General features: G+C 46.2%; 1 protein-coding gene across 1 annotated transcript; it reads left to right on the forward strand.

The window, feature by feature from the left end:
• The first annotated feature begins 1,256 nt into the window (after nucleotides 1–1,256).
• HAO1 (hydroxyacid oxidase 1) lies at nucleotides 1,257–24,187 on the forward strand. Its single transcript, XM_071440612.1, has 8 exons — nucleotides 1,257–2,228; nucleotides 8,265–8,416; nucleotides 15,227–15,482; nucleotides 18,313–18,488; nucleotides 18,968–19,059; nucleotides 21,597–21,755; nucleotides 22,035–22,104; nucleotides 22,479–24,187. The coding sequence occupies exons 1-8, from the start codon at nucleotides 2,092–2,094 to the stop codon at nucleotides 22,547–22,549; spliced, it is 1,113 nt and encodes a 370-aa protein (XP_071296713.1). The 5' UTR covers nucleotides 1,257–2,091; the 3' UTR covers nucleotides 22,550–24,187.
• Nucleotides 24,188–26,577: the final 2,390 nt, after the last annotated feature.

Raw genomic sequence — 26,577 nt, forward strand, 5'->3', positions numbered from 1 at the left:
CTGCAGAAGGACACAGGCCCAGGCTGGAATGCTGTGCAGAAGTCTCCCTTTCTAGCAAGTCACAGCCACCAGGACCAGCATGTTGTGGCTTTTCTCTGAAGTCTTTTTGGCCTTTGCAGGTAGTGCTCTCTGAGCCACAAGGTGTGTCTCTGTTCAATAACCCTCTGTGGGGCTTTTCCTCTGGAATTGGTGATTGATCTTTCTGACCCACAGTGAAGTTTCCATTGCAGAGCCTGGCTCAGCTGAGCTCCAGGTGTGACCCCATTCTCTGTAGCTCCTGCCAAAGGAACAAGGGAGAAGGAGGAGATGAGGGAGGGGATGCTCACACCACCCTGACTATGTTGGGGTTTTTGACGTGGACTGTGGCAGTGAGGTTTGTGTGGTTGCTTGGGCAAGCTCTTGGCTGTTCAGCCATGATGGATGCTGCTCCTTGGCTCCAGGGTTAAAGGTCAGACAGCCAAAGCCTCATTAAGCAGCCAGAGAAAATCTCACCCAGAAAAAAATTCATTAAAATGAGGAGCCAATTACTCGGAGGGAAGCTGTGTGTGTTGGTGTCAGATGTGCTGGGAGACCTGGCATTAAATCTCATGTTTCCCTTAGTTTTGCTGCCCTTGTGCTGATACTGGCACCTTCCACCTCACCCCAGCTCAGCAGCTGGCCAGTGTGGGAAGTGGTGGATCCTGCTGGAGGCTCCAGTTCCAGTTGGACCCCTGAGCTCTGTGGAGCATCTCAAGGTGTGTTGGCTGCATTGCAGCAGGAATTCAGTGGCCCCAGAGGGGCTTTGGGGGTGGGAGTTGCACATGTGGGAGGATCCATTGAAGGTGGCACCTGAGAAACTTCACTACAGGGGAGGGAAGAGGAACTCTGAGCCCAAGTGGCAAATTAGGGCAGTTCAAGTAAATCACCAATATCCTGTGAATGTGGCAGAGAAGCATCTAAGTGGAAAAATAAGTATCAGGGTATTTTGAAGAATACAGGCATTACAGAACAGGGAGAGGGGAACAGTGGTGCCACACTATTGTTGCCTCCAGAAATTTTTGCGACTTCCCAACATAAAAACCTTTCGAGTTCATTAAGGTTGAGTTCAGCTGCACATATTGGAATGTTCAGCTATCATGCAGCACTTCCTTTCTCAAGCTCCAGGATAAATACCTGTTTTTAGCACAGATGATGCAAAATTTACATAAATGCAAGCGGACATGTCCCCAGTCTTTTGCTGCAAGCACAGTGAAATGCCAAGGTTAAAGCAGTTTGCATTTGAATTGTTTCTGACACTGATATGTGACAAATGCCTCGTGGTGTAATTGTGTGTAAGTTGAGATTAATGTGCAGTCTGCAGCTGAAAAAATGAATATATACACATGATATACTCTTAATTTCCCTGTCAAACTATTACTGTAAACCCCTTTCAAACTCTGCATATTTTTTAAAGTCTAAAACAAGGAGAAATGAAGAAATGATAATCAAGTCTATTACACTTTGGATGAGGGTTGTGTCTTTGATAAGATGATTTTATTTCTGGCCAGTGAGTGCATCTGACTCCTTAGGAATAACAGGAGCCCTCTGGGTTGTGGAGATGGAATTACCTGAAAATCAGGAGCCATTTGCCCAAGGATGTCTGGCAGCTGGGTCTCTCTACCAACTGGCCTTGGTATCCAGGATTCTAATGGCAATAACTGCAATCTCACCTGTGTTAGGTGTTACCCTGAATGTGCAGGCTGGGTCCTGCTTTTAGAAACCATCCTAATCAAGATTTTGCTTTTAGGGTGTCAGCAGAGTCTTTCTGCTTTCAGTCTCTTGGGTATTTTGGATGACAGAGGGGAACGTACATTCCTGTTACTGGAGCTTTAACTGCATATTTCTTTGCTTACTGATTTTCTTCCTTTTTACTGTATTTTATTCTGTTTTAGGCTGGCCTTGACCACATGAGCTAAAAGATGGTGCTGAAGTCCAATATGACACAAGAAGTTGATGTATTTTTTTTTTTTGTAGACAAGTTGACTCCTGATGAGGTCCCATATTAATGATTTACAGGCAAAACTCTAGAGTTTAAAGGAGTGGGAATGAAGTAACCCAGTGAGATCTGCAGACATGTCTGGCAGGCCAGTGTGCATTGCAGATTTTGAGGAGCATGCTAGAAGCTTCCTGCCCAAGTCTGTGTACGATTATTACAGCTCTGGGGCGGATGACCAGGAAACCCTGGCAGAGAATGTGGCAGCATTCTCCAGGTAGGAGGATGATTGAAGGCTGGGGTGGGAGGCAGGGGGTGTAGGTTCTGCTTTATTGGTAGATTTAGTGGTGCAATTTTAGATTGTTCTCTGTGAACAAAACTCAATTTTTCTGCAATGTCTTTCTATTTTAGCAAAAAGACTCTCAGCTCATTTTCAGGACAACTCTCTCCCCTTTCACTCCTCCACCTAACAATTTCTGTCAAAAAGCAGTCCCTAAAATCCATTAGCACCTTTTTAGTTTTGCCTGCATTTGGACTCTTTTGTTAACAGAAATTCTCTCCAGAGTCTTTCAGCTCCAGTATTTAATCAGCCAGTGAAACTGTAATTTCTACATTTTGGGTTACAGTGCCAGGAAGGGGTTCTTGGGGTAGCATTGTACTTTTTAGGTCCTTAGTCAGTTTTGCCCTTTCCTTAGTTCTCCTAAACTGAATTGGTGCTGTGGCCTTCCCAGATGAGAGCTGCAGGAAGGAGTTGCATTTCCCAGCCCTGGGGAAAGCCAGGGCTCAGTCCTGGGTGGCCCAGCTGTGCTCAGGGGTTTCCAGCAGGTCAGCCCTTCACCAGGAGGGTGCTGTAAATGCTGGGAACTGTTCTAAACTGCTTCTGACTTAGACTGACCCTCCAAACTGTGTCAGAACCTGGGCTCAGCTCAGCCTTAGCCTCGGAAGCACAAGGTCAGCACAAAGTCAGGGGGCACTTGGTGTGGAAGTGTCACAAATGGCATCAATCAGTTGGTTCCCTGCTCCCAAATGTCCCTGAGCAGGGCAGAGGGAAGGAGGCAGCTGGAGGCTGCTCCCCTCAGCCCAGCTGAGCCCAGTCAAGCTGCTCAAACAGCTGCTGACATCTCCTTCCTTCTGGGGCTCTGTTGGTGCAGGCATTTAACCCCCTGCACTTGTCTTTGCAAAGGCTTTGTCTTTAGTTCCTCTGAGCCTAACAAAACAAACCATGACTGTCCTGGTGTATCTTTGCTCTTTCTCCCTCCCTGCTTTGCTACTCACTGCTCCAGTTGCTTTTCCACAGGCTGTGGGCCATTCAGCTGAAATCTGATGCGAGTTGAAGGTTGTAGCAGACTCTGTGATAATTCATTTAGCAGGATCTCAAAGGACATTAAGGACACACATAGAAAAGCTTTATAATGTCAAGAGAAGACAACTCACCTCCAGTGCTTATTCCAGACCTCCTAGCTCCACACAGAAGCTGCCATCACAGAAACTCTCCTGCTCAAGCCAGAAGATTGCCCAGAGGAGTGAATAGGAGCAGGAGGGGATGGAGTAGCACTCACCTGATTTTTATTGTACCTTTTTTAATGCTTCCAGATGCTCTGATGCTACTTGCCCTCATAAAAGCAAAATGAGATATTAAAGAAAGGGCTCTCCAAGGAAGCTCTTGCAGACAATAAACTGCAGAAGCAGTGAGTGTTTGACTTGTAACTGCTGAAGCTGATCATGGTGAGGTGGGATCTAAAGCTGCCAGGGACAGGCTAACAAAGAGCTGGGCACATCCCTTGCTGTGCTGGCACCAGCAGAGCAGGGAGATAAGGACAGCTCTGCTCTGAAGCTGTTCCTGCCACAGGGATGGATTCCTCTGATAAGAGACCTCCTTGCATTGGGCTGGTTGTCTGTGGGCTTCAGGCTTACCTCATCTTTCCTGAATCTTCTATCAGATTTTCAGTAAAACCCTCCAGTTTCAGGTGTTTGAAACTGTGGTGTTTGCAGGTGGCCTGGGACTGAAGGAGATGTTCATTAGCAGTGCCTGAGGTATTAGAAGAAATCGGTGACATTTGGTGTCAATGGCTGCAAGTTCCTCAGTGCTGGGTCCCTGCCCTTCAGCAGAGTGGGGATGAAGGGGCTGGGAGGTATTTGTCTTTGCTCTCCCTCCCTTTGCATTTATCTGACATAAAACAAGATCCCCTTTTCTCAGCATGTGGGATGCTGCCATGAACAGTCCTTACACCATGTTTGCAATGGCTTCCTGGGAATACATCTCTAAAAGCACCTCCTATAAAGACTTTGTAATATTTTGGTTTATAAGATGTATTTGACACAAGGGACTTTGAAGAACCCTTCTCTTCCCCTGGATGCTGTTGGGAGAAGCATGGCCCAGCTGTTAGAGATGGGGCAGTGCTGTTCACTCTGACCCTCACACAGTCCTGGTGTTCCTGCCTGTTCCTGACTGCAGCTTGTGGGTAAATATAGTCAGATGGACTTTACACCCCCAAGGCACAAAGATCACCAAGTCAGATGATTTTGTGAAAGACAGGAGTATGTTCAGCTTCATTTGCTATTGATTTCTCCTGTCAGGAGCTTGGTTGCAGGGTTCAGTCTGATTTAGAAAGTTTGCAGATTATTAAATATTTATAAGTTTAAATGGAAGAGAAAGCACAAAGCTGAACCAGAAGCGGGAATGGTTAGCCTGTACCTTTATGGTGCAGGATTATTCAGGTGAGGTGTGAGGGTGGAAAACCAGTGCTGGGTTCATCTGTGAGTTCCTTTTCTTTTGGCAAACGTGGTTTCATTTCTGGAGAAGTAAATAGATCTTAAGGACTATTATTACTATTGTTATGAAGAACTAACCCTAATGGGTGGTTGTGTTGCTGGATCCTGCAGTATCTTTAGAACACTCCATGCAATTTTTGGAGCAGCACAATTCATACTCATTGGATTATAAAAGGAATGTCTTGGCCTTTTGACCTTGAGGCACTTTGTGTAATGAGCTCCCAGAGTCCAAACTGCCTCCACAAGGACAGTGTTTAAGATGAGTTTAACCCCAGGTACAGCAGCTCTTGTGGGACTGAGGGAAGAACCAGCACTTGGATGCTGACAGCAGTGTGTTCCTGCTGAGGCCAGAAAAGTATTTCTTATTCATAGTTCTCAAATGGCCCTGGCAGAAATGAGGCCAGAAAGGATGATTTGGGATGGCAGAGCATATGTCATTCCCTGTGGTGCCTGCCTGCCTTCTCCTTGGGTTTGCTCAGCATCCTGGAATGCTGAGTGTCCTCCCAGGCCTGTCTGCAGCTGAAATCCCCTCTGGAGTTGTCACAGAAGTGAGGGCCCTGGATGGAGAAGAGATTTTTGTGACAAGGTCAGGATGCCTTTAGCTGATGGCGTTCAGGAAATCAGTGTGGAGCCTCCCCTCTCAGCATGCCAGGGAGGGGGGATGTGGAGCAGGCTCCTGCTAATCCACCCTGCCATGCAATTCCTGGAGGTCTCGGGAGAAGCTGCCTTGTTTTGTTATGTGCAAGGAGCAGCAGCTGCTGCTTCAGCAGTGCATCATCAATTCATCAATTGCATTCATCAGTGCAGGCCTTCTGCAAACCTGCTCTTACCTTATAGCAATTAAAGGCATTGAAATGGCCACAGAGGTAATTTAAATGCTGGTTAAAAAAGCAAGGCTGATGGTGGGACTGGGAAGTTCAGGGGGAGAAAAGGAAAGGAATGCTTGGAATAATAATTTAGTTGTGTTGTTGTGATGTCTTTCACCTCAGATTCCCAGTGCACCACAAAAAGAGTGTGGATGGCAAAACATGCTGGGAGGGAAGATCACTTTCCCCAAGGAAAAGCAGCTGTTGCTTAGCCTGGCACAGCACCAGCCCCTGAAGGGAAGTGGAGCTGTAGGAGACAGAAGGGCAGCAAACTGGCTTGGGTTTAGGATGGAGGCTTGGCCTGAGCACTGTGTCTTTTTCCAAATGTGCTTTTTCCCCTGCAGCATGAGGGGATTTGGGACAGCTCGGGAGAGGAACAGGAGGAGCTGCTTGAAAATATGGTGCAGTTTGAAAATTTCCATGTTTTTTCCCAGCTGAAAGCAGCCAGTGCTTCCCTCTCACCCCACTGCAAGGTACTTTACACACAGAATTTTTTTTGAGCGTGGAGAAAAAAAGGAAAGAACCCAAAAGATTACTCCCCCTTCTTTCATTTTAATCCTTCCTTCCAAAGAGCTTTTAGCTGGAACTGCCTAAATTGGGAGCGCTCGCTGCCTTCCCCTCTGCAGCACCTCCTGCTTCCAGCTGGGAAGAAGGATGCACTCACTCTCACTTGCTGATTGCAGCACACCAGTGTGGACTTGGCTGGGAAAAGATGTGGGTGATGAGGAGATGATGAATTAAAAAAAAATAAAATCCAAGTTTTTTTTCCAAAATATGCAGGAAATGTTTCACTGAAGGACTTGGAGGAAGCAGATGCTGTGTGCAGCCCAGTGAATGTGCCCTGGTGATGGGGAAATGCTGCCTGTGAGCTTTTTCTGTTCAGACAACACTGGTTTCAAGTGTCAAACTCAGAGCTGGAAACACCCAAGTTTCCCAAGCAAGAGCAGGTTTTACTAAAGGGTCATGATACTCTGCTATCTTGGTGTTTTTGTGGGAGCGCTCAGTTCTGGGTTGGGAGTGCCCATCCAGCTGGATGCTGGTTGAGAGGGTGTGACCTGATCAGGGATCTCTGCTCAGGACTGCATCACTTCTCTTGCATGCACTGCTGGGAGGATTTTGGCTCCTCCTGTTTCTCTTCCCAGCCAAAAGCACCACAGGGATGCTTTACCTCAGGACTGACCCTCACAGGCTGGCTGTGAGATGGCAGAGGCAGGTACCAATCTGAGAAACCAGGAGCCTGGGGCACAGGGAGATGCTTCACATCCTTCATGCTTTTGGGTTTGACTCTATAAATCAGCAAGGTTACGAAGGGAATTTTCTTTCTTTGCTGGGAAAAGATACCTCAAGGCAGAGTGGAAGCCTTCAGAATGAGGATTAGGAAAAAAAGGGGGAGAAAGAAGTAATGTTTTCTTTGTCCCACCCTCAGCCCATCCTCCCCTGAAAAATAACAAACTGCTACAATGGCATGAAAACAAGTGTGAGGAGATGTTCCTACCGTGTGTGTCTTGGCACTGAGCAGCACAGCTGACTTGCACAGCCACACATCTCCTTCCAAGCATCATAACTGTCCTCCTCCTCCTCCTCCCTGGGGAGCACTGCCTGGAGAGCTGGCACAGCTCCAGGCCTTCAGAGAGGTGGGTCTCGTCCTGGCTCTGTCCCAGGCTTTTTGGGGAAATCTCTTAATCTTTCTATAACATAGATTTTGTCTCTTCTCCCTGAATTTTCATTTTAATGCTCAAGCTCACCTCTACTCGCTGTTGGAGGGTAGCAGTGGCTCTGGTTCTCTCTCTGTGCTGGTAATTACAATATTTTCAGTCTCGAGCATTCTGGTGCTAAGCAGTTGCTCAAGTTCAGCAGTGTTAGACCATAAATTTTTAATTCTTCTCTGCAATTACAGTTCAGGAGCCATGGGAGCCCTTTTGGAGGTCGGTGCTTGTAGTGAGGCTTTGGCCTGGCTGAGCTCAGGAGAGGCAGCCCCAGGTGTGGCACCCCCTCTTGTGGCTTCTAGTGGTGGCAGTGCTGTGACGGCACCTGGGTGATGGGGAAAGTCCCATGGCACAGCAATCCCCAGGAATGCAGCCCTCCTCATAAAACTCTGGATGTTATGGTGTCTAGTTGATCCCCTAATGGGGATCATGGTCTTCTGATGCTGTTTTGTGGGTGGGAGGAAAAAAAAGGTAAATTTCTGTGTGTGCAGACCTGTGGTGTCCAGCCTGGCTGCAGTAAATGGTAATTTCAGGTTAAGTGTGTTTAGTTTGCTCTGGTTTGGAAAAGGGAGTTCCAAGCCTGCAGGCCAGGCTTGTGTTGCCAATAATGCCATGTCTGTTGGTTCCAGAGTCCATGGAGGGATAACTGAGGGCAGCTGATGACTTTCCCCACGTGCACACAGCCTCTGGCTTTCAGGGGGCTGAGACTCACCACAATCTCATTGTTTTACAGCTCCTGTCTTTCCTTTCTAACAATACCAGCCAGAAATGTCTAGGGGGTCTCTACCTCTTTCACCCTCGCTGCTCTTGGGTCCCTCCAGGTGTTGTGCCCTGCAGGGGCTTTGCTGCAGCTCTGGGTGCCACAGTGGGATTCTGTTCCAGCCCCACTGACAGACAGCAGCACACCCTGCTCCTGTGCGTTCCCCCTGCTGCAGCCCCCTAAATTCAGTGTATTTGTGTGTGTGCCAGGTGGAAGCTGTACCCGCGGGTGCTCAGGGACGTGTCAGTGATGGACCTGTCCACCTGTGTGCTGGGGCACAGGGTCACCGTGCCCGTGTGCGTGGCCGCCACCGCCATGCAGCGCATGGCTCACCCCCTGGGAGAGACGGCGACAGCCCGAGGTGAGCGGGGAGGGACAGGGCGGCGCCTGCCCGGGCATCCCGGCTGCCTCTGGCTCCTGGGGGCTCTGAGCTGCTGCTCAGGGCTGATTCTTGCCGTTGTTTTTTTACTGTTTCACTCTTCTTGTGGTTTCCCTCTCCATGAGACGGGGTGGGGGAAATGAAGGATACAAGAGGGGAATAATTTGTTACCTATAAAATTGAAACATCTATCTAGCTATTCATACGTTCTGTGTAACTGTAAACATTGTCACAGCAACATTCTTCCTATTAGAGAATTGACTCCGGAAATTCTGAGGCCTTGGTTTGCCTGGCAAGAATCCTTGCGTGGAAGAGAGCTCTTTGAGAGCATCCCAGGGAGGCAGTGAGATAAGGGCCCCTCTGGGCTAGAAGATGCACAAAGATGTTGCCAGCACAGAGGCTGCTGCTCAAAAGGATATTAATGAGAATTCAGATGGGCAACTGTCTCCTGCTCCTTCAACTCTGGCTGCAGAATGGCACTGAGGAAGAGGGTGGGCTGTGCATTTCAGTGCTCCCTGCTGAAAGGAAAAGGGTACAAAGCCTAAATAGGTGATATTTAAAAAAACAATAATCCTGTGCGTGGCTGGGTTATTCTCTGGCAGCGTTTCCATGCCCAGTGCAGCAGATCTGTGTGAAGTGAGTCGAGTTCTGAGCCCTGCAGTGGGAGCTGCTCTCAGTTCTCATCGCTGTGATGTGCACGGGGTGGGCAGCAGCGCTATCTGTGAGAAGCACACCTCTCCTATTTCACAGCACGGCTGGGGCCGCGCTTTCCCCCTCCTAGCAGCGCTACGAGGAGCCGCTGCCGTTTTCCCTGTTTGTAAGTGCCGGCTGCTCCACGCGATGGCACTGCAGCACCTCGGATCGCTCTGGGACGGCCGCCCTGCTTCTGCCCATCCTTTGGCAGCTCCCGCGGATCCCTTCTGGGCCAGCTCCTGCAGGGAGGAAACTCTGAAACATTGAGTGCAAACATTTAATGCAACGGTGAGAGCGAGATTTGGAACACAACATTCCGGATGTTTCTTAGCAAAGATTCCCACTGATGCTGCAGCCCGGCCACATTTTAAGCATAAATCCTCAATGGCATGCCAAATTGAGTGGTGCAATAAGGCTGGGTACCACATTTGCAAACTTTAACACATGATTATTGCATTTAATGTTCCTGGGTTTCCAAGCTGGCACAGCTCAGTGTACTGTCACCACCAAAAGTTGGAATATGTGGTCCAGTAAACTTATCTATTGGAGCTGGTGAATTTTTCATTGTTTTCAAAGGATGGGCAGTATTAAAATCACATCTTCTGTATTGCATTGGCATTTGGAGGAGAAAAAAAATGGCTTTGGTTTTGTGCTGTTAGAGGAGGAGAAGGGCACTCGGTGCTTTTGGTTTGACCTTATGAGATGACAGAAATCAGCAGTAAAGTACACATTTGGTTTAAGGGTTCTCTTAAACTTGGGACACTCGGGATCAGGGTGTTTGCCACATCCAAATTCTGTTCCAGACGTAGCACAGGGTTTAAGTGAGCAAACTTTTGGTTGCTTTGTTCAGATTCTGCTTCAGCTGCACGAGTTTGCACAAGCCAAGGAAGCCTGATCCATAGTCTTGTGGCTCCTGCCAAGCCTGGCATGCTCAATAAGCCTGGCTTTTCTTGGCTCAGGTGTGCAGGACGTGCTGTTTGGGGTGGTGCCTCTGCTGTGGCCATGGTCCTTGAGAGGCACAGCATGGCCTGAGTCCTGTCCCTTCCCAGGCAGTGCCCTGGCTCCTGTTGGGGCACAGCAGCTCCCACAGGAGCCTCCCTGTGTGCCACCAGTCTGCCTTGAGCCCCAGGGATAATCCTGGTTCTCACCAGGCTGCCCTGCAGAGCAGGGAGCTGAAGAGAGCAGTGGCAGCTCCTTCCCTGAGCATTGAGAACAACGCTTGAGGAATTTCCTGGAGTGATGGGAGTTGTCTTGCTTGGAGCTGCTCTGCTCTCCCGGCAGGTTTGGCCACGTGCTCTAGGGTAAATGTCCCCTCTGGGGACAAGGCCATGTCATGGTGTCCCTCAGAACTCCCTGCCCTCACAACCTCTTGCTCTGGGGCTTGTCAGGGCCTGGGGGCTTCTGCTTCCTGAGGGATGCTGTCCCAGAGCAGCCAAGCTGGTGGAAAGGGGTGTGCACCTTCCCAGAGCAGGGCAGGGCCTGTCAGCTCACCTGAAACACCCTTTCATGGGCAGTTCTTTTGTGTGAATAAAGAATCTGTTCTAGGGAAAACAGCCAGTTGTCATTTTAGGAGATGCTGGTGACAGGCCAGCCAACACAATGTAAGTGATTCCAAAGCTTAGGTGAGCCCACTCTGAGCACAATAAACTGCAGTCATGGTCAAACCTTGCACAGCCTCAAATCCAGGTGTTGCATTTACATGCACTCCCGTTAGCTAGACTTTAAAGTAATAAATGAATTTTTAAAAATGTCTATGCAGGCTGGAATAAGGTTGCTCCTCAGTTTTCTCTGACATTTGTCTGAATGTAGCAGGAGTCTTTCCTTACAGAGAAAGCTCTCTTGTCCTTGAAACAATTTCATGCACCTTGGCAGTTGTCCCAGTTTTTCTAGGTCTTCCTTCAAGTATATTCCCTGGCATTTTAGTTGTAGTTCATCAGTGTATGTGGCAATTTTCCAAAGAATGGATTTTCTGTTCGGTAGAGACTGAAAAATTGGGAGGAAAATTGTTTTGGATTAACTGAAATGTTTCATTTGATCCAAAACATAATGTTTTATTTCATTTTCCTACTGGCTAATGCTCTTAGCTATAGTTCTGTTTTGAAACAAAAGTGTCAGCTCAGGAGAAAACATTTCCATTTTGAAAAGATCAACACATGACATTTTGACTTAGGTGTTTTTTTCTCATCCTTCCCACTCCAATTTCAACCTCTTTGACTAAAAATATTTGCCAAATTCAATGAATAATCTTAGCCACTAAAGAGCAAAAGGTTGCTCTCTAAACACTTTTCAATGGAACCCTTCTGATTCTATGGGATCTTTTTCCTCTTGCTTGTCCATCAGCAGATTCCCTGTTCCTCCAAGCCAAGTCATTCCTTTGCCACCCTGACTTCATGCTGTGCTTGCAAACCAACGTGACCCCCGTGTCAATGGGACCCACCTCGAGTACCCTGACTCAAAATCCTGTGCACCATCCAGCTGCTCAGCAAGAAATAGCTGAGGTGTTTTGCAACCTTAATTGATTATGAACAGATCTGTAGTATTATTTTATTGAGATTTGTGTTTATATTCCTGCTCATTCCATATTGCACTTAATGGGTGGTTTAAATTCCTGTTTTCACCTTACAGCAGCATTGCAGTGCCTGGCTTCTCCATGAATGGCAGAAAATCAGGCTGAGAACCCGACTGTGCTCTTGGCCAGGTATTTTGGGAGCTGTCACTGACAGTGCTCAGGCTGGAGTTTCTGTATTTGCCCTGTGCAGCTGCACTCCTGCCCCTCTCCAGGCTGCTGCTGAGGCAGGAGGGGTTTCACCATCACCTGCAACGTGACTGCACTATTTTCTCTGCCAGAGCACAGGAGTGCTGACTGCAGAGCTGTTCTATTCCCCCTGCTTTACAGAGTTTCTGGCAGCTCTGTCATTCCCACTGGAGAGGGAGCAACACCTTTGTTCCTTCAGCTCTTAACAGGTTGCTGCTGTGCTTTTCTCTCTCTGATGCTGAGCACTGAAATTTGGGTTTCCTCTGCCCATCAGACATGGCTGTGACTGGGAAGGAGGGATTTGGCCATTTATTACATTTTGTGCTCAGCCACAGTGAAAGCAGCAGGACTTTGTACCCACCTGTTACCTGTGTGGTGATGAAAACGTGAGGTTGATTTTGAGATTAATGTCACTCCAGAGCCATGGAGAGGACAATATTCACGTGGGACAGCATGGCCTGGGCTGGCCTGGCCTGGATTGCCCTCAAGAGTGGCATGGCTGGGGGACTCAGTGCTGTGAGTGTGCCCAGGCAGCCTGGCATGGCAGGCAGATCCCAGATCTCTTTTGGCCACGTGTCCCTTTCCCTCCAGCCCTCTTGTGCAGCTGACAGAATGTGTTGTGTCAATGGGAGGATGGCAGGCACTGCTCTCACACAGGGTTTGGGAAGGGCTGAGGGAGGAGAGCCTGGCAGGGATCTGAGCTGCCCACAGGGACAAATTCCACACCCTTCCCAAACCAGGGAAGGAAGTGATGCCCCACCAGATAGGAGGAGGATGCTCTGAGGCTTCACGATGGAAAAAGGGCTAAAAAAGGTCACTGCTGTGTTCCCCAGTGGGGCTCCCAAGTGCATCCTGTCCTGTTTGTTGCTGTGTAAAACACCTCAATTGAGTTTTCCAGAGTGAATGGCTTCCAAGTGCCAGAGGGCAGGTTTGGATTGGGGGTTAGGAAGAGATTCTTCACCTTTCTGTGATCCCATGGACTTCCTCAGCTCCCTGTGCGTGGCTCCTGCTGTGCTCTCTGTGCTGTCACAGAGCCCAACAGGAGCCTGCAGGATGTGTAAGGGTGAATGTGTCCTTTGGGCAAGGCTCAGGAGTAAAAGAAGACCTGGGAAAAAAAAAAAAAAAACAACATAAAAAACAAGCAACTAAAAGCAATCATGCAATGGCATGAGGAAAGGCTGGTTTACAAAAACATCTCATGCTTAAACTCTGGCAAATGTCTCATATTGCAGCAAGAGCATCCTGTGGGAATATGGCTGTAGTAGGACTGATTTGAAATAATAAATAATTTGCAGCACCCCAAAAGTGAAGTGTAAAATATGGTTGTTAGAGGAAATGAGTTGCTTCAGTTTTCTTCAACTGCAGCTAAATATGTGAGAAGTTGGAGTGTATTTTTAGAGAAACCTAATTTGAGGTAGAAAAAAAACCCAAGCAAACCTGGCAGTGCTTCAGGCCTCTGTATCTCATGGTTTTAGAAGTCTAGAAAATTGTCAAAATAAGCTTTAAAATGATCAAGATCAAGCACAGATTGACCAAAACTGGAACTGGGGATTTCTAAAACCTTGAAAAATTTTATCTGTGAACTTTGGATTTGCCTGAGAGATCTAAACTGTGTGTGTTGAGCTGGTGCTTCACCAGAGAGCTGTGAACTTTGCAGGAGAGACGAGGGGAATTTTGTGAGCATGCTTGCATGAAAATGCCATAACCCCGTTTGGGATGGCTGAACTCTCATTGAACCAAACTGCTTAAACCTCATCTTAAATAAGAGAAAAGCACTATTTTCCCTGTTGCTACATGGGCAGCTAAGTTGAAAGGATATGGTGATATCTCATGACTTATATCTTCTCTTCACCAAAAATGTTTTATTGTGCAGTTTCTAACTAAATTTTTGCTTTGGCAATAGAGGTAGAGTTGGGAATAAAGAGGAAAAATGGAGATAAATGGATACCCAAAGGCAGATTGAACCATAACATTTACATTTCTCCCTTATCTGATGTGAGGGTTTTGCAATTCCTGGGTTTGCAGCAGTCCCAGTACAGAGGGAATTGTGTCCAGCAGTTTAAAGGAGAGGAACAGGATGGTTACAAACTGGAGAGGTTTGGGTGATTGCTGCTGGATTTCCAGTGAGGGAAAACTGGCTGGTGGCCCTGGGAGGGTGTAACCAATTTGTTTGAATAAGCTGTTCATAAGTTTCCACTCCAAGAGGCTTGTAATCCTTATTTAATAAAATGTTGTCATAAAGACCACTTTTTAATTCCTCCATGGGCTGGGGATGACGTCTTGAAACAGAGGTCCATTTACATTAAAAATATGCATACTGTGGTAGACCAAGGAAAACAAAGCTTTCTATAATATTTCTGAGTGTTACGGCGTGTTTTCCCTTTATTTTACTATAAGTGACAGATTACTCCAAAAAGAATGAGTGACAGATTCAGGAAAACTTATCTGTGTGAGGTTGGCTGGTGCAGGCTGGGCTGGCAGCCTGTCATGGATTGACGCTGGCACAATCTCGGGGGTTTGCAGTTTATTGCAGCCTTTGAAACGTCTGTTTTGGCCCACACGTTCAAAGAATGAGTCGGAGTTCTTCAGTTTTCGGTCTCAGAGTTGTTTATTGTTCCTTATCTATAAAAATTTTTCTCCTGTCCAGCCGAGGTCCACTCAGCAGGACAGACAAGAGGCACTCTGCCAGCCCCCAGGGCGGTGTTGTCTCTTTATACTACAAACTACGTGTACAATGTGTACAATTACTTTCCAGTACCTATCACCTATGTTAGACAGCGAGCTTCTATTCTAAACCAATCCCTAACATCACAGCAGGAGATGGAGGTAGAGAAGAAGAAGAAGAAAGGCTGGACATGCCCAAGTCCCTCTATCTTGTCCCCAAAACCCCTAGTCTGAAAACCCCAAAATATACTTTTTCACCAAGTGATAATTTTATTATTACCCTACTTCAACTTCTGTGGCTTTCAGGTCTTCATACAAAGCTGGTAATTTGCTCCACGGGTCATAATCAAACCCCCAGGTGTTCTGGGCTGTGTGCCAGGGTCTCTGAGCCCCCGGCAGGGGTCTCGGCAGCTCTGGACACCCAGAGGGCTGTACTGAGTTCTGACAGCACAATGCCAGTGCCCCCATGAAAATATATGCTCCCTGGTGTCTGCTGCGAGATGTGACCAGGAATAGTTAGCAGGCTCCGACTTAGGAATAAGCATCCCAAAAACCCTCACTTCCGCCTGTGTGGAGGGCGATTTTTGGGAGGCAGCGTGGCAGCATCCACCAAGCTGTAAGCCTTAAATGCATTTATTTGAAGGGTCCTGTTCAGAGACTGTCACCTTGTGTTCCCGCAGCCTGCCAGGCCGTGGGCACGGGGATGATGCTGAGCTCCTGGGCCACGTCGTCCCTGGAGGAGGTGGCGGCGGCGGCGCCGGCCGGGCTGCGCTGGCTGCAGCTGTACGCGTACAAGGAGCGGCGGGTGACGGCGGCGCTGGTGCGGCGCGCCGAGAGCGCCGGCTACCGCGGCATCTTCCTCACCGTGGACACGCCGTACCTCGGCCGCCGCCGCGCCGACGTGCGCAACAGGTTCCAGCTGCCCCCGCACCTCAGGTACCGCCAATGCTGCTGCTGCTTCCGCTGCCGGGCGGGGTGCTGGGGGAGAAGGTGGGGCTGGGAACGGCTCTGTGGGGCTGTGCGTGTCTCTGCTTGGGCTGCGATCTGCTCTGGGGCACAACTAAGCTTTCCTGCCTCTTGGCACGCTAAAAGATGCTGTGCCAGGCGGGCTGCTGAAGTAAGAGACATGGGGCATTTCTTTATGCATAGATCAATGTGTTCTTGGCTATCTTCAAACCTCAGCTGGGCAGAGCCTGGAATGACCTGCTCTGATGTTGAACTGGGATCCACCAGCAGAATTGGCTGGGCTCCAAAAGTGGGCCAAAACTCCCTTCCAAGAGATGTTATGGTTCCCTCTGTGTTGTCCAATGACACTGCTCTGGGTCCAGGGCCATGGTGCTGCCAACTGCAGAGCCCCTTTTTGAGCAACTTCAGCTTTTCTTTTACTCCAATACAGAAACATATGGGTATCAGTCTTTCTAAATTCTCCACAAGGGCAATTTTTACCCCACAGTGTGTTTTGGGACATTTTCTGTGTCTCGGAATTTGTGGCATCATGATTGACTTCAGCACTAATTCTAGTTCTTCCCCACTGCAGGGCCAATGAGGAATTCAATTTTAACAGAGTTAAACCAGAATTTTATCCTTAGAGTGGTGTTTAAGGATGCTGATTTGCCTGGCCTTTTGTAAATACGAACTGATAGACTGTAGAGACTCCCTTGATGACATATGCTGAAGTGCTGGCACAGTTCTAGCAGCCAAGGACTGCCTGGAAGAACATTTACTCAATGGGATATCCAGGACTTGAAGCTAAAAATCTTGTGAGGTTCTTGCATGTAGACCTTGGTAAGAACCACAGTCTACTATGGCACATGTTAGAATTATTTAGACCATGAAAATGAACACAAAAATGGAGAGACAGAGAAAAAAAGACAGCTTAATGTATTTTGAAGCAGCTAAACTTTGAGGCGAGTTCTGGGTGAAGGCTAGTTTTGAATATTATCAATGAAATTGAATTGTTCTTCCTATGTCTCCAAAGACTGTTGTGTTGTACTGTACACATGTTGTAAGTAACACGTACTTAGCAAGAGTCACATCCTGAGGTTCTTCTTCATTCCCATACTATTCCAAAGGAAGGTAAGCCATGGGGCTCTGCTCTTCTCTACCTGGCCAAAACCCCTCCAGAGCCTGGGGTGTTGACTCTTCCCTGTGCACTTGTGCTTGCAGCTAAGAGATGAAAGCTGACAGAGGAGCTGAACTCTGCCCTGATTTCTCTGTTAAAGTACAGTTTTAGGAGGGAAGCACTAGAGAGCAAAAAGGCCCTAATGCATCTAACGTGAAAATGTATCACACTGGTACGTGTGTGCCCTACGTTGTAATTGTGCTAGAGATCTGTGTTTGACACATGATCAATATATACTGACCTTTTACTCTAAAAGATAAAATTAGGCAATTATGAAAATAGCTTGCTTTTTAGGGGCAGTAGATTTTTAAGGCCTGGGGTTGAGGAGTTCTTGAATGCAAGTCCAACAACCCAAAGACATTTGAGGAAAGCGGGAGAGCGTTTCTGAAGCACTTTGACCCCACCCCAAATATATTTGTTAGATTTGCCCAAATATAACAAGGTTTTGAGTGAACAGGATGAAATCATGAGAAATTGGAGTAATCCTTAAAGGTTCCAATTCATCACTGCAGATCCCTGAGTGCTGCCTGGGCAGAGCTTTGTTGCAGAGGCCATGGTGAAACTCTCCTAGCGCGGGGCTCTGCTCATTTATGTGATAACTTTTTCTTGGCTTCGGGTTTTCAACAAAGTTTCAAAGCAACAACAAGGTGCCATTGTGCTCTGAAATGTATGTAAGGCAACATTCATCCAAGTGTTGATCTGCATTTTGCAGGCCAAGAAAAACAACAGTTATTTATATAATCTTATCCATGGTTCTGTTTTTCTCTGGGCACCCCACCCTCCACAAACCAACAGCTGAAAAGCTGGATCTTGCTGAGAGCCCGCTCCTTTCTCGTTTGCTTCTGGGCCTGGAGCTGAACAGAAAAGCCATGTGAAATGCTGCTTGTTGCAGGCATGAAATCAGCAGTGAAACCAGCCAGGTTCCATGCAAAAACACTCATGCACTTCCCAAAATGTGAAATATGAGTATTAAATAGCCCAATATGGAACAGGACACAGTTTCAGAAGAGTAGGGCAACTGGGACATGGATGTGCTAGAACCTGGGAGATTTTGTTGCTTAAAAACCCAAGTAACAGCAATGTTTTCACATGAGCTTCCTCTCCTCTCTACATTTTACAAGGAAATGTACAAAAGGGATGCAAGGTAGACAGGCTGGCTGTTGGCCTTATTGGACAGATGAGAATTCTGAATTCTTTGCAAAGCTTCATGGACACCCCTCTGTTTCATGCAGCATAAGAAAACTTTATTTCCTCCCTGATCCCCTATTCCTCTCATAGCTGAATTCCCTGGGTTTGAAAAACAAAACCCAGCCCTATTTATTTTGCTATAGAACAGACTATTACCTTGGGCCAGAGAAACTTGCCCCAAAGTTATCACAAAACCATCACAGAAAGATAGAAAGGCTTGGGTTGGACGGGACATTAAAGATCCAGTGCTTGTGTTGATTATCAAATGCTTTGTCAGCCAAACGTTTTGGCTCACTGAGGAGTGGGATCTGACATGCTGGGACTGGCTGGTTTTGCTCCTGCCCTGCAGTGCAGCAAAGCTTTACCTCAGGCATCCTGAGTGCTGCCTTTAGGGACCCATGGTGACTGCAGAGAATCCTCCTCAGACTTTTTTCTGTGTCTTCTGTCACTTTTTAGCCTCAAGAACTTCTCGAGCAGTGAGCTGGCCTTTTCCTCAGGGAAGGACTTTGGCGAGGACAGCGGGCTGGCCGTGTACGTCGCCGAGGCCATCGATGCCACCGTCAGCTGGGAGGACGTCAAGTGGCTGCGGGGGCTGACCTCGCTGCCCATCGTGCTGAAGGGGATCCTCAGGGGTGGGTAGCCCTGCTGCTTCCTGGGACAGGGCAAGGGGAGGGCTGTCACCTCCTCCTGCACCCTCAGGAACCCACCAGGGAAGGTGTTTGTGGGAGCAGCTGCTCAAAGAAGTGCCTGGTGTTGTCACCAACGCCACCATTAATACCATCATGCCAGTGATTTTGCAGTGGACAAAATCATTCAGCAAAGGAATTGCTTACTGACGAGTTCTGGAACATAATAGAGAAAATAAGGGCTAGCAACCAAGGTGGCTGCTGATCTAAAGGGATAAAATGTCCTGCTCCAACATTTCAAGCTACTTTTCTGGTCTTATTACTTAAAGACAAAACCTTTTTCTGTGTTGAGGTGAGGCTTTGGAAGGCTGAAGCCCTAAGGTGGCTTTGCATGAGCTGACAATGGTTTTTTAGTGATTTCTTGATTGTGGTGTCTACAAGCTCCCACTGATGGAGGAACACGTCTTGTTTGGGATTTTTCCTAGCTGATGATGCCAAAGAAGCTGTAAAGCTTGGGGTAAACGGGATCCTGGTGTCAAATCACGGAGCACGACAGCTTGATGGGGTCCCTGCTACTGTGAGTGCTGATGCCAATATGCTCCAGTAATCTCTAATTTTCTCTGCCTTTTCACTTCTTGTTTGCTTTCTCTGAACATGTGGAAGCTGGAGGAAAAACCTGGAATAAGTGTTCTATGCCATAAGTAATAACCTCTCTCCACTTCTCTATGTATGTCACATCGTACTCTGAGTTAGACACAGCCTTTCCTTGGTACATCAAATTGGAAAATCTTTCAGAATTTTTTTTTTTACTTTCCTCTTCCACATCTTCTTTCTCATTCTTTTTTGAAAAACCCTCATTGCTATTTGCAGCACACTGAAGGTTGTATTAGGGTCGTTTTTCCTCTTTTAATATTCTTTGGAGGCTTCTGAAAAATTGCAGTTAAGAAACAGCTAAAGGCAGAATGAAACTCTCAATTTTTCTCCTTTCAAGTATTTTCACCTTTGGAAAAGGGAGAGAGTGGTTAAATTACAGTTTTTCCTTTTTCCTTTTCCTTGTCGTGCTACCCCATGACTTTTCCAAAGGTGAAAGGGATTTGAGAATTTCTCCGTCGGCAAAAAAGAAAGAAGTAAAGGAAAATGAAAAAGTATGTGCTCAGGATGAAGGAAAAACCCCAAAATTCCAGTCATCACTCATCTTGCTTCATTTGGTGTGGGAAAGCTGCACAAATAAAAAGAGAATGAAAGGGAGGGGAATCAAAGCCCAGTTGTGCCTCTCTGAGTATTTCCAATATGTTCTCGATGAAAAACCTCCTTTTTTCCATGCTGGTTCCCTGAAGGGAGAAGGGGAACAGGTCCTCTTGTCACCTCCTGGGAATCCATTCCCCAAGGTCACTGAGAGCATTTGAAACTCTTGGGCAAGCCTGTGTGTGAGGTAATCCAACAGCAACAATGTATAAGGTTGTTAAAAACATAATTTTGAGGAACCCGTGAGAGCTCAAGAAATACAAATTAATTTTTGACAGCCGCAGCAGAAGAGAAATTTGCAAACTCCTCGTCAGGAGTTACTCCTTTGCCACACCACAGGGCAGAGGAGAACTGCTAAAACTGATGTGTTCCCTGGATTTCTGGTACAAAGAACACTGCTCCACAATGCCTGTTTTTATAAAGAATCTGTATCGGGTCATGTTAAATGGTTCTGATTTAGAAACATAATAATTTGCTTCAGTTTCGTGGGGTTTCAGATCGTGAGCTGAACCCAAGCTGGTCAATATTTCTAGTGTCTAGTTACACATTGAGGAAATCTATGTTTTAATTATGGTTTGCATCATGCTTTAGTTATTAGAGCACTTTAATGTTGGTACGGTTTGTCAGGATGTAGAAAGTGGTCTCTGGATGTGGAAATAGATCCAAAATATGTCTGGCAAGGGAGCAAAACCAAAGGGAGGGGGAAAATCACAGCAAGTGCCAAACTTCAAGAAAATTTTAATCCAAATCTAAAAACAAAGTGCACTTTCAAGTTTTTTCCCCCCATCTTCTAGTCATTTTTATCCATTAGAAAGGAAATGAATTACATCCGTATTTGAAAGATGTGAATTTGTGTGTCTTTTGTCTTACTTCCACACACTGTTTCCAGTCTCCTTAATACTTGGCTTCTGGTGGTGTTCCTTTCCTGATTTTCATGAATAGGAACTATTTAGGTGGCCTTGTAGGAAAATTTGCCCTGTAATTAATGCTCCAGGCTTGAATTCAGGAGGCTCATCCTGTCTTTGGGACCTCTTGCACGGCAAGTGGAATTACTTAATTCCCTGGTTACACACTTGTAACCTGAGAACAGTAAAAATATTTCCCCCCTTACTTGTGTCACTGGTGTAAGGGATAAGCTGAGAAAGGGGATGAACAGAGCTCAGTGAAAACAGCATACATGTGCATTAAAAGAAATTACTTCCCACCTTGCTCAAAACTTAGAGGAAAGTTAATTTTTTCTTATATCAAGAAGTTTTTCTCTGTAGTCATTCCTGTAATTAGATGCATTTTCAAAAGGGAAAATGCATTGATTAAATTTTTTCAGCCAACTCTAAGTTCTTCCAGGCATGTGTTTCTCTCACTCCTTGTCTGTAGGTACAGTGCCTGCCTCTGGGCTCCTGAGCTGGCCCTCAGGATAAATGAATGGGAAATTTAAACAGGGAGCAAAGATGATTATTTAAAAAGTGAGCTGATCCAATTTCATCCCCAAGCTAGTGAAGACTGGAAGTTTGGGAGGTAACACCGCCAAAAGGCTTCCTTAGTTCTGCTGTTTTGTATATTCTGCATAAGAATCAGATACTGGCTTGTGTCAGATTTGTGTCATGGGGTCAGATGGCCACTTTGTGAGAGCCTGCTGATTCTCATTCTGTTTATGTGACTCTCCAAATAAATCTGACCTTTGTATGTACCTTCTACCCTGAAAGTCACTGCTGGTTCTCAATACAAAGCTGTGTTATTTGGGTGTGTATTTAGGCATGCAACTGCTCATTAAGCTGCTGTAAAGCTTGGATCCTGTGTGTAAGAACTGGCTCAAAAAATAAATAGAGTTTCAGGAGCAGCCAAGCTGTGTTCCTGGTTTCTCTCTCCTAGATTGATGTCTTGCCTGAAATCGTGGAGGCTGTGGAGGGGAAGGTGGAGGTGTTCCTGGATGGAGGAGTGAGAAAAGGCACGGACGTTCTCAAGGCCCTGGCTCTTGGTGCCAAAGCTGTTTTTGTTGGGAGACCTGTCCTCTGGGGACTGGCTTATCAGGTAAGTGAGGGAGAGCCCAAGTGCATTACTCACATCCCTGGACTCACTGTTTAGCCCTGTTAAATGCACATGCATGTGTCTGTGTGCACAGAGGAGTGTGTGTGTGTGATGCATCTGTGTGCATCCAGATCACCTGATTTGCTGTTGGCTAAAATTTGCTATGACCAACCCTCAGGATTTATGTTTGTGCAGAAAACCTTTCTTGGCACACGTATACATGTCTGTGCCTACACACATAAATGTACACATAATAGTTCTCATTGTCTCCTAATCTCCCAGGGTGAAGAAGGAGCAAAAGAAGTTCTCCAGATGCTGAAGGAAGAGTTTCGCCTGGCAATGGCACTGACAGGTGGGACATTGCCATTTCCTCTCTGAAATCACATTTTCTCAGAGCTTTCATTTGCCCCAGGCAAGGTGCTATAGCAACTTGCATGAGGGGAATGTTTGCAATCTAAACAGGTTAGTCTGTGGAGAAGTGGGAAAAAGACTTGTTATCCCTGCCTTATAAATGGGGAACTGAGTAGATTAGGTGAAAGCATTATTTTGTGAGGTTTTTTTTCACAAGGAGAGCAATAAATCCATAGAAAAGTAGTGGCAAATCTTTGGTTACTGAGGGGTGGATTTCATCTGACAGAATGGAGATTTTTATGAGGCAGACAAAGAAAAGGCTTAGAGTGGGTTGGAAAATCAGGGGCTTGAACTGATCTGCAACTTCTCCTCCAGGATGCCGGAGAGTAGAAGAAATTGACAGGACACTGATCCGAAGACATCAAGTATTGTTTTCCAAGATTTAGGTCTGGAGACTCTTGCCTTGTGCATTGCCTGTTGTGCTTCCAGACAAAATCCAAATTCCATCTGTGGGCCTCCTCCTGCAATCCTGACTGAGGGAATGCTCTGCTCTGTAGGAAATCACTTATTGAAGAAAGAACTCAAGGCAAATTTTACAGGTGCTTCCAAATCTCTCAGGCTCTTAAGGAAAGCTGCTGCACTGGGAGGTGTGATTAGAGATGGGCCTTTATACAAGACCAGCACAGAAACTTCGAGGTGTTTTTCAACAAATGCTGATAATTAATTTCCATGCCTGGGAGTAATTTAGCTGTTAAAGTGAAACTATAAACAGAAATGCTGAAATTTAAAATGCAAAAGATGCTTCTTGCTCACTGTTTAGAGAAACTAAACTGTAGATTGTAGAGATTAAATCTTGCTTTCCTATGAACAGAGTGTCCTTTCCCTAGTGACTTTATAAGCATCTGGGCTTGTGGCACGTAGGCTGTAGGAGCCCAGAGGACTCTTCGTTGTAAGGAACCAAAGAGCAAAGCAAAACTGGGGAAATTTGGAGAAATTCAGCTGTTTAAGTGGCACAAGCCCCTCTGCAATCAGACAGCTGCTATGTACATGCATTGCATGTATGTCAGAGCCTTGGCTACTGCAAGTCCCTGTAGCCCAAACTGTGCCAGCTGCATCCACCTGGAGCTCCGAGTCCCATTTTTCACCTGGACTGATTTGCTAATAGTGGCAAGGGAAGGCTGATGCTGCCTGGGAGAGTTTGTAGAATCTGCAGCCATGTGCAAAAGGGAAACTTGAATAACTGAGGCATTAACCCATGACTTGGGAAGAGCCTAGTGGCTCTCTTGAGTTTCCATGCACCCCCTTAAGTCAGATAAATCTTGGTGTTCTTCACTCTACTCATGAGGAGGATGCAGAGACATGCAGGATCTGTGCCTCTGTTCTATGAACAACCCAAATATCCACTGAATTCAGGAGACATTTTGCAGCTGTAAGGAATAAAGGAGGTAAGACTATACTGTTCTCATCTTGGGTAAAACCAAGGCTAGCTCTTCACCTGTCTCACCTCTCTTGCAGGTATGGCAGTTTTACAGAGAGCAAGGAAAGGCCACACAGGTTTTGAATATCTTGCTGTGAAAATTGAATGTTCATTTTTAAGGAAGACCAAAAAAGAGAAAAACCTCTTAATTTCATGGTTTCACTGACTTCACCAGCTCCACCATTTGTTTCCCATCAGCCTCATGCATTCTGACTCTCCCACTTTGCTCAGTTTGAAATATCCCTTACTGAGCTTTAGAGGCAGCTTTGTAATGAAATGATGGAATATTATAATGGGAACTAAAGCTGGGGCTGGAACTCGAAATGGGGAGAAAACCCAAAAGGCCACATGCTTGCCCTCCAGTTGTAAAATCTGTACTCTTATTTACTGCAGTATGTGGTCTGTTGTGTGAGAGTTGCATAGCAACAAAATAAAGTTTATCTGTGCAAGGAAATATGAATGTTTCTCAGAGAACAGAGAAACATAATTTCTGCTGTTTACTGCACTTATCATATCTGTTGCAATGTGGACTGTGTCAGATGTCAATTACAGACTAACTTCGGCAAGACTGTTTATTTGAGATAATATAAATGTTACTTAAAAGACAGGGGCATAATATCTTATGTTTACATGTTTAAGATCTATTTCTAAAGCTCAGAAGATGCAGTTTCCTGTCTTTGCCCCAGCCAGATTGGAGGAAAGTTCTGAAACTCTGTGGCTCAGTAGAAGTTCTGATGGTGAGGAAACCGGTTTCGTTACTTGTGCGTAATTCACCTTTTCTGGTTCCTCTGGGATAAGGGGTTTACATTGTTTTTTCCTGCCTGTTATCTGAGAATCATCTGACTGCCTTCCAGTTCAACCCTAGTATGACTAGACAAGCATTAAAAACCAAAATTAGAGCCAAATACTTAAAGGCTGTGAGACTGTTAACAGAAAGTAAATTCATTTGTCTGGTAGAATTCTCTTTTTAAAATATTCCACAGCGAAAAGAATTTCTTTTGATTTTGAGACAGCCAAACACAACTACTTCTTGAAATTATTAAATAAGAAAATAAAAGGTAGGAATTCTGTTTGGTTTGGGTTAAAAAGCAGAAAGACTGAGTGTCCTCAACCATTTTAAAAACTGAACAATGTCCAGGCTAAGAAAAAAATCTAACTCCAAATTGGCTTCATCTGGAGAAGCTGAGAGAAAATCAGAGCACACAGGTAATAGTAGATCTTTCTATGGTTTGTGAGAGTGTTTCTGAGGAGAACGTAAGTAATGTAACAAAAAACCAATACATCTCTGTGAAATATGTAAGTAGAAAATTATTTGTCTTAAGTAACAAGTGAACCCAACAAACTTTTAGGAACAATTAGTCACAGTCCTTTGATCAAGGCACAGGAGTAGAGAGGAGCAGAAATGTTTTGCATTTATGATGCTTTAGTGGAACTGCCTACCCAAATGTCAAATGACACACATGATGGGTTTAATAGTGAAATTATTTTCTGGCTTCACTTGGGCTCCATATTAAGTCACAAATACAAGGTAAAAATATCTACACAGAACAAAACCTAAAAAACCTAATAAGGGGAGAACAGTGAGTGGTATTTCAGTACCCACAAAGACAGCACTCAGCTGGTGTGCTGGGTACTGAGAAAAATCCCAACTGGTTTGGGAGGCTGGTGAATGATCAGTGACTGAATGGGGCTCTGCCACCATCTGCCAAGAGGGACCAGGAACATCCCTGGAGAAGAAGATTGCAGTTCTTAATGAGCAAATATTTATCACATGTTTTGTGAAGAGAGAAGAGACCAAAAGCAAAACCTGAGGGTATGAAAGAGGGGGATGATCCTGTGCTTTTTAGGAGAACGTGGTACTTCCCAAGAGGTTCAGATGTGAGGCAGGCTCTTGCGCGCTGGTGTTTCACGTTCAGTCCGTGTGTGGAGCTCTCTGCTGCTGGCAGTGCAGAAGTTTCCCTTTTTGGAAGCATTGCCACAAAGTTGTCTCCAGTGAGCTCCTGGAGGATTAAACCCACTGAAGAGTGTGTAGAAGAAGGCAGCACTCTCCACAGGAGATGCAGAAACTACTCAGGAGGTTCGGAGAGGCTTCAGCCCTGTTTTGGGATCTCAACAGCTCAGATCAAGACATGCATTTTTAGCACTAAGTTCTAAAGAAATCAATCTGTTTCAAAGTGGCAAGGTCAGTGAAAGAGCCTGTGATGTTTTCTGGACAGCTGACAGACCAAGGCTGGACATGCAGGGAGCAGGTTCTCCTAAGAAAAAAACCAATATCCTTCTGGAAAAGCCCACCTCGAGCAAGTTTGGCTGTGCTGGGAACAGCTTTGCCAGGAGAATCTCAGCAGTTTAACTCAGCAGAGGAGAGCACAGAGGTGCAGGACTGTAGGCTGGCTCAGCACATGGCAGGAGTCAGCTGAGGGCTGTGAGAACATCTGACCTTTCAGATCAAACTGAGGAGGAGGTTACTGTAGCTTCAGGACAGATTTTCCTCTCTCTCTCTCTTGCCTGTCAGTCCTTTGAAGCAGAGACCTGCTGCTTTTTGAATGTTTGGAGCGTGCACACAGGGTGGAGAATCCAGTAAGTAAATAATAGGAGCCATAACTCAGTGCAGTGAAGCTGAGGAGCTGTGAAAGACGTGATCTGTTTTCTTGTGACCTCCACCTCTTGCTGTGACTCCGGGACATGTTATTGTGTTTTATTTGCTCTAGGGGCCAAGTCAAACCAATAGGTCTGGAACTGGTAAGAACTCCACGCCCATTCCCCAATTTTTCAGGTTGAGCATGAAGCTTGTCTGTCTTACTGGGAATTTCTGAACATAAATAAACAGACACTTAGAGTAACTCGCCTTGATAAATGGGCAGTGTAGGTCGGGGCCTGCTGGATATGCAGGCGACTCAAAGATGAAGCAGAGCTGGGGAAGTAGGCAGGAATGGCTCTGCTTTTCTTGGCTTCTCAAATGGTTTTCAGGCTGAAATCAAATACTTGAGTGCATGAGGA

This window comes from Agelaius tricolor, unplaced genomic scaffold (genome assembly GCF_023055355.1).
Source record: "Agelaius tricolor isolate 1412-34295 unplaced genomic scaffold, bAgeTri1.0.p SCAF_1, whole genome shotgun sequence".
Taxonomy (NCBI): Eukaryota; Metazoa; Chordata; class Aves; order Passeriformes; family Icteridae; genus Agelaius; species Agelaius tricolor.

Coding starts and splice junctions, on each gene's coding strand:
- HAO1 (XM_071440612.1), top strand. CDS start 2,092: ATGTCTGGCAGGCCAGTGTGCATTGCAGATTTTGAGGAGCATGCTAGA. Junction 18,489..18,967: donor GCTGAAGGGGATCCTCAGGG/GTGGGTAGCCCT, acceptor GATTTTTCCTAG/CTGATGATGCCAAAGAAGCT. Junction 21,756..22,034: donor TCTGGGGACTGGCTTATCAG/GTAAGTGAGGGA, acceptor CTAATCTCCCAG/GGTGAAGAAGGAGCAAAAGA.